A 13515-nucleotide genomic window follows, 5' to 3' on the forward strand; every position below is an offset into this window, starting at 1 on the left:
GTTCACTAGCTGGATAGTAGCTTTTTGGAAAAATAGAGTACCAATTTAATTTTTTTAGATATTCCAACTGCACAATATAGGACAAACGAATTTGTATCGTGGCTTAGAGTGAAATCCTGCTAACAAATTTTTCCAAAAATAACCTTTTCATGCAGTTTGATAGAGTAGGAGATAATGCATCAACCGGAGATTATAAAAACATCAAAGATTGGCCCCACATAAAGTAAATAAACTTTATGGTGAGTTCACTTTCTATGCCTTCAATGAAATATTCAAATATATTTTTGCCTACCTTGCAACATTTTTTTTTATGTCGGCTAGCAGTTTTGCACTCCAAGCCAGTTATATTCTAGTCAACACCGATTCGAGGCTTGCCAGTTGTGAAAGGAAATAAATTTAATTTATTCCTATATTCTTGTTAACAAAACTTTAAGCTACGGGCTTTCTATTAGAATTGGTCTATTTGTAAGTAACGTTCAGCAAAATAACAACCATAAAGCAAACCTCAAATCATAACGAAGTGAAATAGATACTAAAGTAAATTATTCATACTAAAATTTTACATATGTATGTCGTAACTACGTACCACGCTCCAATATGAATTTAAAATTAGTCATAGCACAGAAATTCCACTTTAGAAAATAAAAAATATTTCGAATGTTTACCAGAAAGTTCTGACCTGTGTCCTTCCTCAGAAGAAGACACCCTAATTGCTTAGTTGCTTCTAATAAATATATGCCATTACAAAACAATATTCAAGTAATTTCATCGTACAAAAGAGTTGGGTGTATATAAAGTATTTGAAATATGTTTACAGCGAGATGCAATTACACATTAGAGATTTTTCTTGCAAATATTCTCTTTTTAATGTATAGGTTGCGTGCATTTTACAAATTATATGTGGCAGCATTGCACTTACGATGAACCTTCAGAGCTAGAGATGGAATGTATGCTACCGGTGCGATATTGGGAATTTGATGATGTCGGGGGTACTTCCACCGATCGTTGAATGCTGCCGGCAGAACCTCGCGATGGACGAAGATGATGATGATTTAAAGCATTGTAAGCTGAGGCTGAACCATATTGAGCGGCATATTGGTCTGTAGCAGCGGGATTTTGGGGGAAGACATTGAATGAATAACATTGATTAGAAGTGTATGAAGTATGATGCTAATGTAAGTGCTGTTTTATAAAATTCCCTTAGTTTCATTTATAGCGGCAGTCCACTTTCATTTAATTCTAGCTTGAGTACGCTTTTTTAATTGCAGATAATGTTATAGTTTTCTGTCTACATTATGGTTAGTAATAAGAAGATTGTAGGTTATTTTCAAATGTGCTTAGGACTATATTATTATCTCATTCAAAAGTAAAGATTTTGATGGGCTTATATGTGACTTTTTCGATTTTATAGACGATGGGATTTGCTTTACCTACTTATGTTGTTCAGTAAAAATACCACACATTTATATATTTGCTTCTACTTATGCCACGTGAAAAAAATGTTGTTTTTGTGTTTTGTTTGTAGATTTATTATGCAATCTGCGCACAGGGACGTCACAGTGGGAATACGTTTGATGTTTGGACTATCGGTTAGGTCCCTCTGCATGTCTACGCTTGTGTTGCACAGATCACCAGGTTACTTTTATAAAACTCATTACATTTCTTAAATTATGGAAGTCGTGCACATTAAGAATATAATCTCAGGACATTCAATATTGAACTTCCATTTCTTTGATATAATAAATTCTAAATAAGTAAACAAACAAAATTATTTTGACAATTGTTGAACAACATTTGTTTATAGGCTGCGAGTGGGTACCTAATTTCCTAGTTTAGAGCTCAGAGAGGACGGTGAAATTCTTCTTCGTTAATTTAATGAAAGTTTTACATAAAAAATATTTGAAATAATGAACGAAAATTACATTTTTAATTCTGATTATTGTTTTTTCACTTGTTGTATTAATAGAAGTTTTTCTAGGGTTTTCATAGATCAAAGCAACTATGGAATACTGGTAATAATTTACAATATTGGTAGACTGTTAATACGCGTCCAAAAATATCGGAGGTGTCAAACGACGTAACTTGACCTCAGTATTAATAATCCGAAGGCGGAAAAGAAAGAAATATTTACCTCTGTCAGGAGATATTTGCAACAGAAGTTGACAATTTTCATGTCGGTGTTTTAATTTTGTTGTTCACAGGGGAAAAATTGCGTTCAAGGGGATTTTGCATGGAATCAATTCCGATTCCACGCCACTGGCGAGTCCATTTAAAATTTTTATAAGCATGGCCAGAGGTCACCAGAACAGAAAGGTATTCTGCAAAAAAGTACTGTGGATCTCACCCCCGGTTTCGGAGAAGCCCGTGGTAGTTTTTTGGCTTTACGTTAGTATCTTTGGAGGAACTCAACATTTTTCCACCTTCGGATTATAATACCGACGCGTCTCTTGACACCTCTGTTGTAAATTATTACTAAAATATTAAAATAACCTACATTGATTACATTTATTTATTTTATTTATTTATTTATTTATTACGGCTTTCGTAAGCCTAACTCAAATCTATTTTACAATGTTTATAATTGTCTTCTGGAATATGCAATCTAGAATAGTTACATCTATGTCCTACCGTAGAGTACTATGGATGGGAGACTTCCAGATCATGCGAACAAAGTGTTGTGCGAGTGTAGTATGTAGGCATTTTACGCATGTTGGTAAAGGGCGAAGGCAGTATCTGCACGGCGATGCACTGAGTTAATCGAGTGATGCGTTTCAGTATATGCTTCGGCAACCTATTTTGAATGCGTAAAAGAGTTTGGAAGTCTTGGCGCTACATAGCAGAATAGTTTCGCTGCACTTCTATCGATGCTATATGGAATCCCGCCTGTCCAGCACTAAATTGGTAGTTTTCTACAATAATTGTACAATTTTGGTTTAAATTTATTGGAATGACATGATTTAATATCATTCGGAGTTCATTATGGGATTTAAGACCTTTATAATGCAGATTACATTTGTCTGCTTCAGTTTTATAAGCCGGCAGATTAAAATAATTTTTATTACGAGTATTTACAGAGTGCATATCTTTTATATATTTCATATTAGTCCTCAAATACGCAGGAAAAGTTCCTTCTATTATGTTTTTAATAAATTTCATGGTATAATAAAAAAGTTGCTGTCCAATGCTAAGCCAGTTAAGAGAGCATAGCATGTCTCTGATAGGTGTGTCATACCGTTTTTTGAGAATGAATCTTATAGCTCTCTCATTGCCAATGCTCGAAACCTGCATGACAAAATCCTTGACCTGCATATAAGCAGTGTGTGCTAGGAAATATGTTTTAAAGTAGCTTTACGTATTCAATCTATGGCTTTATAATACCAAAGAGGAGTACATTATTAAGAGACATCAGTTCGATATTCATGCGTACCTAATTTACCAGTTGTGGGGTATTTTAAAATTACTTCTACACATTTTGGTGGGGTATTTGGCTTTGATTTAATTTAATGATTCATCTCTTACCATAAATAACAATATATTTTAATATAAACTTCTGAAAAATTTTAAGAAGGCAATTTTCTTATATCCGCCAATTTGGTATATTACAAATGCATTTCGTTAAAAATCTACTTAATCTACTTCTCTTTGGTAATATATTATTAAGGCTTGGTTTCCTCGAAAGCGGTGCCGCTATATAGCGGCTGCTACATAGCGGTAGAGTTTGTTGTCAAAAATGTTGCAGCGTAAAAGTAATTATGTGGAAACTAAGGAGACGGTGAAGTTCACCGTTTTTTCCACCACTATTGTCGAAGCGGGGAACATTTTGTCATATAATTTAAATTATTTAAGAAAAAATTTACATTAACTAAAATGTGTTTCTTGTACGCATATTTAAAGAAAATAGTAAAAAAAGCTAAAAAAGCATGCAAAAATGCAGAATTAATTTTTGCGAATCGTCTGCCGTAACTGTTCGTAGTTTTCAACAAAGCGGTGCCGTTGAAAACGGTGAGTATACCGGCCGGTCTTTAGCGGTCGTAACATAATGGCACCGCTTTCGGAGGACACCAAGGCTTTACGCACTGACCGCAGCCAAGTACAATTTTGTTTATGAAAAAGCTTCCCAATTAAGACGAAGCCGCTGTGATTGGAAATGGGAATGCATCCATTTAGGCGCAAACGTATTGATTCTTTACAGCGCTGCCTTTTCGTACACACATTCGATAAAAAAAAATATAATAAAGGAATTGCATTGAAATTAAAATACTTTAAATTCCAAATAATTAAAATATTCATAAAAAAAAGAAAAGTTCGGCACAATTATTAGCATAAAATAAAGTGTGAGAAGCAGTTAAAATAAAAATATTGAAAAAGTTTATACATTTGCAAACCATGGTTTAAATTTTATGTTAAGTTTAAGTTGTTGAGCTATACATAAATAACTTAGAACATTAGACAATAATTATAAGAATGAATTAGTCGAGAAATTTTTAATCATTTATCTATAAAATAGAATGGAAAATATATACAGTTATTAGTATGTAACTCTTATATCTAAATATGTGTAAATTTACATATAAAATAGATTATTGGATCAAATTCATGCACTTTCTTTAAATAATATTTGAGAGATTTAAAATTTTTGTCTCTAAGGAAGTTTTTTCGTGTTATTTTAGTACACGAAAACCAATTGAGAAACGTGTTTGCATTAATAAATAATTTTCTCTTTTTAAACGTCCTTTTTATATTTACTATGTTTTCTATCCACTATAATTTACTGCCAATTTCGTAATTTTTATTTCAATTTTCATGACTAATTTCATACTTTAGAATGGAGTTTTTAAGTCGAATGAGGAAATGTGTTGAAGTGAATGTAAAAATGTTTGTGAATACGATATGAGCTGTCTCTTATTTCTCCCCGCATATAGACTATAGAAAATTACTTTGGTAAATTTTAATTAGGCATACTTCATTCAAGGTTTTCAATAGTAAGAGATGATAAACATTTCAGCCTTTCAATAAGATTTAAAAACATGCAAAAAATATTTGTTTTTTGTTTCAGTTGTTGTTTAATTGCATAAAAGAAGCACGAGTTTAAGTTTTAAACCACTTACAGTTTCAGATATACATTTTTCTTTTGATACTTCAAACCTTTCTATTTTGACCTGCGTTTTGTAATTCAATTCGACTTCGATTTGAACATGACTAAACAAGATGTCTTAAATTTTTTACCAGTAGTGAAACTTAACAAAAATTTAAAATTTTAAGTAAGAGCAGAAAAATTTATGTTTGCCTTGCAGTCATTAAATATGTTTCAAAATACGCTGTAAGTAAGTGATTAGACGCTCCACTCTTATACAGAAGGCTTAGCACCACACCCGACCAACAATCAGGAATGTTTTTTTTTGTAATTACTAGGAAAACATGTTTGGTATAAAATGTAAGGGCAATAATCTTTTTATACAAATTACCAATTTCGATCGTGTTTTTTTACTTTCTTCATTTTAAAAAATTTGAAAATAAAAACCACAAAACAGTGAAAAAATTCTAGAAATAAATATGAGTTTACATCTTTTAGTAAGATAATTACATTCGAATTAATTTACGCAAAAACTTCGCAAAACAGAAGGATACGTTCTTCTCCGAGTATTTTATATACAAGAACACATTTTTGGAAGTTATACTTCTTTAGGCGCGTTATGAAAACATGATGAGAGTGAAATTGAAAAATATGCGACATAAAAGTCACAGGTTGAAAATGTAGTTCGTGTGTATGTTCGCTGCGTACTGTACGCACAAACTTGCTTTGAGTGGGATGTATATGGATGTATGTATGTAGCCGAAAAAAGCCTAGCGTTATTTGACTTCGGAAGTGCTGTGTGGATGTATTCTTGTATGCATTTTCATTTCATATCAGCTTGACATACATACATATTTATGTGTGTTAATGTTGGTAATGTTAAGAATGCACACATCTCTTGAAAATACTCTTTCGTTAAAAGTTGTAAAACCTTCGTTAAAATTCTTAAATTAAAGTTCTACTTTTCGGTATGTTTGTATGTACATATTATGCAGCTTATTGACTCCGAAACCACTCCGCCGATTTTATCCAATTTTCAGGGTAGCTTTACAGCGACCTGGATACTGTTTTTTCGAAGTTTCTTTCCTGGAAGTGGACCAAGGACCGATCTATTAAAACCATTTCTACTCACGGTTCGATTTGCTTGAAATTTGGTACATAAGTATCCCTTTGCCCGGTTTGATTATGACAAGGTTAGGTTAGGTTAGGTTGAACTGGCCGGTCCATGAGGACCTCACATAGACTAAATGAAACCGTATTGCTATCAGGAGTTTGTTTAACAATCAAGCGAAAAATCTTATCTAAAACCGGAACCTATGCTTTAAAAAAACTCCGTCCTCTTGACAAATACTAAAATCTTTCTAGGAGCTATACCACTTGCAGCTTCTAGATATGACAGCTGTATCACCCCTAATAGCTACATATGCTATTTGCAGTCCAGCGCTCGGGTCCACGCCCCTTTCGTGCTTGGTCGAACATATGCTCATTACTCTTTTCAATACCATGGGGATTATTCATCCGAATAGGCAATTAAATCATTAAATAAATGTCAAAAATGCAATTTACGCCCCATTTGAATAAGATAGCGTCCCATTGGTTATTATGAGTGTTTTCCTTTCACGATCAGCTGTATTCGGTTAGCTCAACGAGCCTATACATTTTCACATTTTTTTTCTACATCTACTACTGTGCAATGTGCCCGTGTTATTGAAAAGTGTGCCCATTAACGAGTGAAAAAAAAAACTTTTCTAGACCAAATTCGGCCCTATACCTTTATTTGAATAAATGATACCGATAAGCTAATGATCCCCGATCAACGGCTTGTAGGAAAACCAGTGAGACATATTATATTTATACCCAGCTGTACTTGTACACAGGGTATTATAACTTTGATTGGATAACGGCTGGTTGTACAGGTAAAAAGTAATCGAGATAGATATAGACTTCCATATATCAAAATCATCAGTATCGAAAAAAAAAATTGATTGAGCCATGTCTGTCCGTCTGTCCGTTAACACGATTACAGAGTAAATATTGAGATATCTTCACCAAATTTGCTACACTAGCTTATCTGGACCAAGAATAGAGTGGTATTGAAAATGAGCGAAATCGGAAGATAACCACGCCTACTTTTTATATATACATATAACATTTTTTAAAACACAAAAAACCTGATTATTTAGAAAATTATATACATAGAATGTCGAAATTTGACGTGTGGACTGATATTGAGACTCTTGATAAACGTTTGAAAAAAAATTTTTTTTAAATGGGCGTGGCACCGCCCACTTGTGATAAAATCACTTTTACAAATATCATTTATCATAAATCAAAAATCGTTAAACCTATCGTAATACTTTGGAAAAAAATTAACGAAATCGGTTAAGGACCACGCCCACTTTTATATAAATGACTTTAAAAAGGGTCGTAGGCAAAAATAATAAGTTAAATCTTAGCGAAAAATAGTTTTGTACTAATTGTATTTTATTTATAACAAGAAATGGGAAAAAACTCAAAACTTTAAAAATGGGCGTGGCACTGCCCCTTTCTTACAATGCATTTCCCAACGTTTCTGGAGCCATAACACGACGAAAAATTTGGTGTTTAACAGGAAATATTTTCAGTAAAAATGGACTAAATCGGTTAAATCGCCTTCTTTTATATAAAAGATTTTGTAAAAGTGCGTAGATGCAGGTAATAAGCTATTTCTAGTAAAAGTTGGAAAACTTCGTTAACAACCCTGCTCTTTTTTGTAATAACGCTTTTTAGTACAAAGGCACTTATGTGTTTATGTTTATTGTTCTGTTATTTCGTTATTTTAAAATAAACAGTAGGGAAACCCCCATATCTGAAGGAAAACTGCATTATTACCCACTCAAGGTCATTGGTGTTAGCATCTGTATCCTTTTTGCTCCTTTTAAACGAAAATTAGTTCACGTATATATATGTATTATTGCGCAGCCTTGTATGTAACACTATTAAGCACACAAAACAAACAACAGCATTTCAAGTGTACAGCTGGGTATGTAATGTTCGGCTTCACCCGAACTTAGACTTCGTTACTTGTTTTAAAGTGTTTTTGCCAAAAAATGGTACTATAGCTATCTGGGAAAGTGTGCATAATATGTGTCAAACCACTACTTGTAGTACGGTGGTGACAGGGTTTAAAGCATGTGACGCCATAAAAATGTGTCCAGTCAGAATACCCTTCATGAACCAGCAGTCTTTTCTTCCTATTGATAAGAGTACCTTTGCTAATCTAAAGTTGTAATGCTAAACATTGATAGCCTGCATACCCTTTCTAACTTTTTGAGGTAGGTTCTTTCTTGTGGGCTGCCTACCTAATTTCCAAATATACTATTTTAAAAACAGTCTATGTCATTTTATATAACGAAATTTTGTCTATCTAAAATTGGAATTTAGAATTTAGAATCGGTTGGCAACTACAAAAGTTACAGTCATAAAGGGTGATTCCAAACTTAGACAACTACCTATGGGCTAAGTAAACATTTCTTAGTAATAAAATTTTCCTTTATGCTCAGATTTTGTTTTTATTAAAATTTTAACAACCAAGTCAGTTTTTAACATAACTAAACCAGTTTTGGTGCTATTCAGGGTTGGGTATAGCCTTCTTATAAATTTATGCATACAGATAGCGCCAAAGTCGACCAAACCCGAAAGAAGTGTAAAAAATTTATTCATTGGGAAAATTTTCACAGTTGTGTTAGTCTTCCTAGTTGCTATGTATATCGTTGGAAAGGTCTGAATCTGTTCTTATTTCATTCGGAGAGAAAGTGAAAATCGGTTAATAGCCAACAACGTTATAGACTCGCAAGTGTCAAAAAGTACGAAAACCCGTAATTTTTTTAGCCTCGATTTTAGGGATCGCGGGGATAAATATTATGTGCCGTAATTCTTATATGTTCATGCATGTTTACGCGCCGACGAATTCTCGATGAAACAATGATACAATGAAGTGCAAGATATCGGGATTTGGCTGCCAAATTGATTTGTGTTTGAGAGAAAAGTAGTACCACTGAAGTTATAGACGCCAGCTGTTATTATATCCGTGTTTGTTTGGATGTTTCGCTTTTATAAATTATTTCTCTACATTTCAACATATGTAGCTGCTTTCCTTTCACTTCATTCATCCAGCGGAAAAAGTTTTATTGCCTTATTTTTAGCCCTTTGATTCATGATTTTAGTCGAATAGATATGGAACTTCTTGGCCTCTGAGAACACGCGGAGGTTACTTTTTCATAATTTTTTTATGCCATCATCGTCAAAATCATATTTGGGTATTTTAAAACAACTTTTGGGTTATTGCACCGCAATAATTCCTTTTATTACTCCTACCGAAAGTAGTCGAATGGAGTATGCAAATATGCGTATTTATGTATGTATTAAGATACCGTAGGAGAAAACGAAATATGTTTGCCCCTTCAAATCTTATCCGGGAAATCCGTTTCATCCGAAGGCCGCCCGGGCAGAAATATGCTCTACATAGAAATTTCTGGGCTTGTGTAAGTGGTGTAGGACCAGCAAAGAATAATTTTTTAAAATCAATATACTTGGATACTTGAATATTTAAGGCCAAATTTCGTTGAGTGCTATAAATTGCAAATTTACTTAACTAAAAGGTAAAACTTTACATAAGTTGATGTCTGCCAAACCACGGTATTCTTGCGCAGAACAACGATCCGCAGAGGAGGTGGTTCTGAGTGTGCAAGAAATTAATCAAAAATACAGTGACCGCCTGAATTGAAATTTGAAACTCATGCATATATTTATCCACTCAAATAAAAAAGTACATACCGACTTCTTACAATATTTTTGGCGGACTTTATGTGCCGCACCGGGAACACAGATGTAGTTCAGGGCCATTTCTTGGAAACGAATGTTCCATTATTTACAATGGATTAAACTGGATTCGATTCGATTTTTTAAGAATCGATTTTTTCGATTCGATTCTAGAAAAAAATTGATTTAATCGATTAAGTAGAACCAAACAAAGTTTATTTAAATTTTGCTTATTCTTTGTAACACTGTACTTGCTTACGTACTTAACCATTTACACGATTTTCCCCGACAAATAAAGCTGGACAGTTTCTCTTGTTTCGTTGCCTGGGGCCCTATTCAGTAACTATGAGTTTTGAAATGTACATTTTTCTTTTATACAAATTATATGAAGAAAAAGTGTACATTTTACAACTCACAGTTACTGAATAGGGCCCCTGGCGACAAAATTGGAAGCATCAAGGTATACATGCATAAACAAATCAGCAAAGATCCCGGAATTGTTGCATTTGTAATCGAATTTGAAAAAAAGTTTGATGACGTAACGCTTTTGAAGTTTTTCGATTTATTACATTTCTCTCGTATTTCGCTACCAGTGTTCGGAGTATTTAAAACTGTTGCCTGAGTAAACGACTACGGCGGAGTACAAATAAAATTTTCGGAGTATATTTTTTTCTTTTTTGAAAGCGGGCGAACAACTAATATCAAATTGATTCGGTGGCTTGGCAATCCCTGCGTTTGTGTTTTCGTCATGAAAAGTTTCTCAGCAAAAAAGTGATCTGCCTTTTCAGATGCACATGGAGTCGGCCTAAAACGTGTAGGATTACCAAATAATGCTCCCATTAGCACACAAATTTCTGGAAGAAAAGTAGGCTCTATCTACCCGGATATTTATCGCGAAAAATATTATTATTATTTTCGGTTTATCACACATTTTTCATACTCTTTTAATGACAGAAGGTTTCATTCTGTAGGAATGATGATGCCGGCCTGGTAACCGACGTACAGAGGCGAAGAGTTGGTATAAGATAAAGAAGCAAAAAAAGTGTGTCTTGCAGTAAATGATGACAAGACGAAGTAATTGCTGTCACCGTGGCCTTTGTAGCCACGTCACTGTTGACCGATATAAATTGGAAACTGTGAAGGGTTTCGTCTATTTGGGAAGCAGCATTAAAAGCAAAAACAATGTCGGTCTAGAAATCAAACGGGGAATAACTTTTGCCAACAAATGCTTCCTTAAGCAATTGAAAAGTAAAGTCTCGACGAAAAAAATTCTCACTCTCCAAGTCACTCATCATAACTGTACTAATGTATGGCTCGGACTAATGGAAGGTGTCGAGAGAAGATGAGATGGTTCTTGGAGTATTCGAGAGAAAAGTTCTCCGGAGGATTTATAGTCCTATCCGTGATGTCGACGGCGAGTATAGAAGGAGGTATAATGATGAGCTACATATATGAGCTTTTCGCAGATATGACGACAGTGCAGCGAATAAAACAGAAAACTTTGCTAGCCAGGTTATGTTATGAGGAAAGAGAAGACTTTCACTGAGTTTGGAGAGACAGTAGGAGAAAGCTTTGACCTTGCTTGGTGCTCCCAATTGGCGACTGTTATCGCAAAACATACTTCATTTTTATATAAAACTTCAAGAAGAGCAGTATGTTGAATTTAGGCAGGATTAACAAATCGCGTCCGGACACATTTTTTGCTTGCATTTTATTCCTTCTATTCTAATTCCATACGAAAAATGTGATACACGAATATGTCTTAAGACACGAACAATCATTTCGTCCAATAATCGCTTGTAAACAATCAGCTTTTCGTACGTACATATGCATTGAAAGATTCAACCAAAAGATATTAGGCAGTAATACTATTTAGTTTTCAACTCGACCCAAATAAATCTTTAAGATAATGTAGTAGGAGGTAAGAGCGGAGCAAAATACTCCGATTGGAATAAAGTCTGAACACTGCGTCAGCAATAAAACATGTTGTCAAAAGCGTGACGTCACTTTGAGAAATTTATTTCCCAGCCAACTATGATTTTTTTGCTCTCTCATTTTTTAATGCGGGATCTGTTTATTGGTTCATGGTACACCATGGCTCAATTATGTACAGGTTGGCTCATCTCATCAGCTGATTTTATTTATGTCATTGCATGGTCGAAGGGATTGTCAAAAGGAGATGGCAAACTCAAAATGAAACCAACACATTGGCAACATTTTACTTACACATACAAAAACTGCTAAGTTTTATGTTTCCATTTCATACCATTCGCACCAACACCAATACACAGATTTTGACAATTTGAACAGACATATTTTGTTGCTTTACAGATGAGCCAACCTGTATATAGTTGAACCATGATGGTACACATGGGTCTTCACTTGATCCTTTCCTCATTTTGAGTGAGATAATTAGTATAATCTTTTTTTGAATCTTTTATTTCAAAGTGTAGGGAAACCAACCTTGGGAACATTAAACAATACACTTTCTTCGTTAATACTTGTTATTAAAAAATTTATAATGTTCTCGCTTTGTTTACGGCATTAGAATCCGTCTATGTTCAGCGTAAAAAAGGAAGTATTTATTACATACGTAAGGTAACATGTTCTCGGTATACGTTTTGCAGCTTTTTAATCAATGAGGCATACGGAACTTTCAATTGACAACATACGGAAATTTGTGTCATGGTTTGCGTAGTTTCAGTTAAAGCCCCGACACATAAGCAGATTTTCATATAGATGCGTTCTACTCAATCTTATGAGTAGATTGCACGCATTTTTATGGAGAACGGTAGATAGAGCGACACTGGCGCCATCTGTCATGGAAAAGTAGCCAACTCCCAAATTTTGTTACAAGCAAGGCATAAGAAAAAGAATTTGACATTTGCTTTGGCTAAGGGTGTTGGCACATTTTGCAAGTGAAATTATTTTCCCACTCCTTGGTAACTTTTATAACATTTTTTGCAAGTAAAAACTGCAATATAACAAATGATTTCGACACAAAATACATATTTTGGCAAGTATTTTTGTTGTATAGGGAGAATGTTTATACCAGTGCTTCGCGAAATTTTGTATGTGAATGGACAATGCGGATATTTACAAACGCAACATCTTGGTTGATTGTGGCGATGTTATTGGAATGCATAAGCTTGTGTTAAACGTAGCTATATGAAAAATGTCATTGTGCCGCGGCCTTTAAAAACTTTATGGAAGTATTTTCTTAGCTTATTGAAAATAAAAAAGAATAACGAATTTAATTGACGAAATTTCATATAAATTGCCACTTCTGTTTTCGTGTTTGCTGCTGTCTATCATAAAAAGTATTGATTTGTTAAAAGTGTGTTTCTTAATGTTACTCGTGAAGGCAAAACGTACCGAGGATCCAAGCATTAGGAAAAAGATCTGAATCTGTATCTTCGACAATCCTAAAGGATTGCATATCTGTGGCAATCATTTTAATCAAATCACAATCCAGTTGTTTTTTTCGCTCATCTAAAGACTGAGACTTCCTTATGTTATAGTTATTAGGTTCAAAAAAAGGATTCTATAGAAGCTGTTTTGAATTTTTTCCGCACGATTTGCATTTCGCAGAATCGCCCTGCACTTGACTAAAGTAATTCCAGACAACAGATCTGCGAATC

General features: G+C 34.1%; 2 protein-coding genes across 23 annotated transcripts in view; one reads left to right on the forward strand and one right to left on the reverse strand.

The window, feature by feature from the left end:
- Hs6st (heparan sulfate 6-O-sulfotransferase) overlaps window positions 1–13515 on the forward strand; it is an 812621-nt gene that overhangs the window by 500418 nt on the left and 298688 nt on the right. The window lies entirely within an intron of this gene.
- Rim (Rab3 interacting molecule) overlaps window positions 1–13515 on the reverse strand; it is a 272945-nt gene that overhangs the window by 30977 nt on the left and 228453 nt on the right. For 20 of the 22 annotated variants that reach the window (XM_067759666.1, XM_067759662.1, XM_067759664.1 and 17 more), the window contains one exon: window positions 920–1100. The exons of the other annotated variants lie outside the window; for them this stretch is intronic. In XM_067759666.1, the coding sequence (XP_067615767.1) occupies window positions 920–1100 (181 nt within the window). The remainder of the gene's footprint in view (window positions 1–919; window positions 1101–13515) is intronic. 22 annotated transcript variants of the gene reach the window in all.

The sequence above is a fragment of the Eurosta solidaginis genome, chromosome 1, assembly GCF_040869045.1.
Source record: "Eurosta solidaginis isolate ZX-2024a chromosome 1, ASM4086904v1, whole genome shotgun sequence".
Classification (NCBI taxonomy): Eukaryota; Metazoa; Arthropoda; class Insecta; order Diptera; family Tephritidae; genus Eurosta; species Eurosta solidaginis.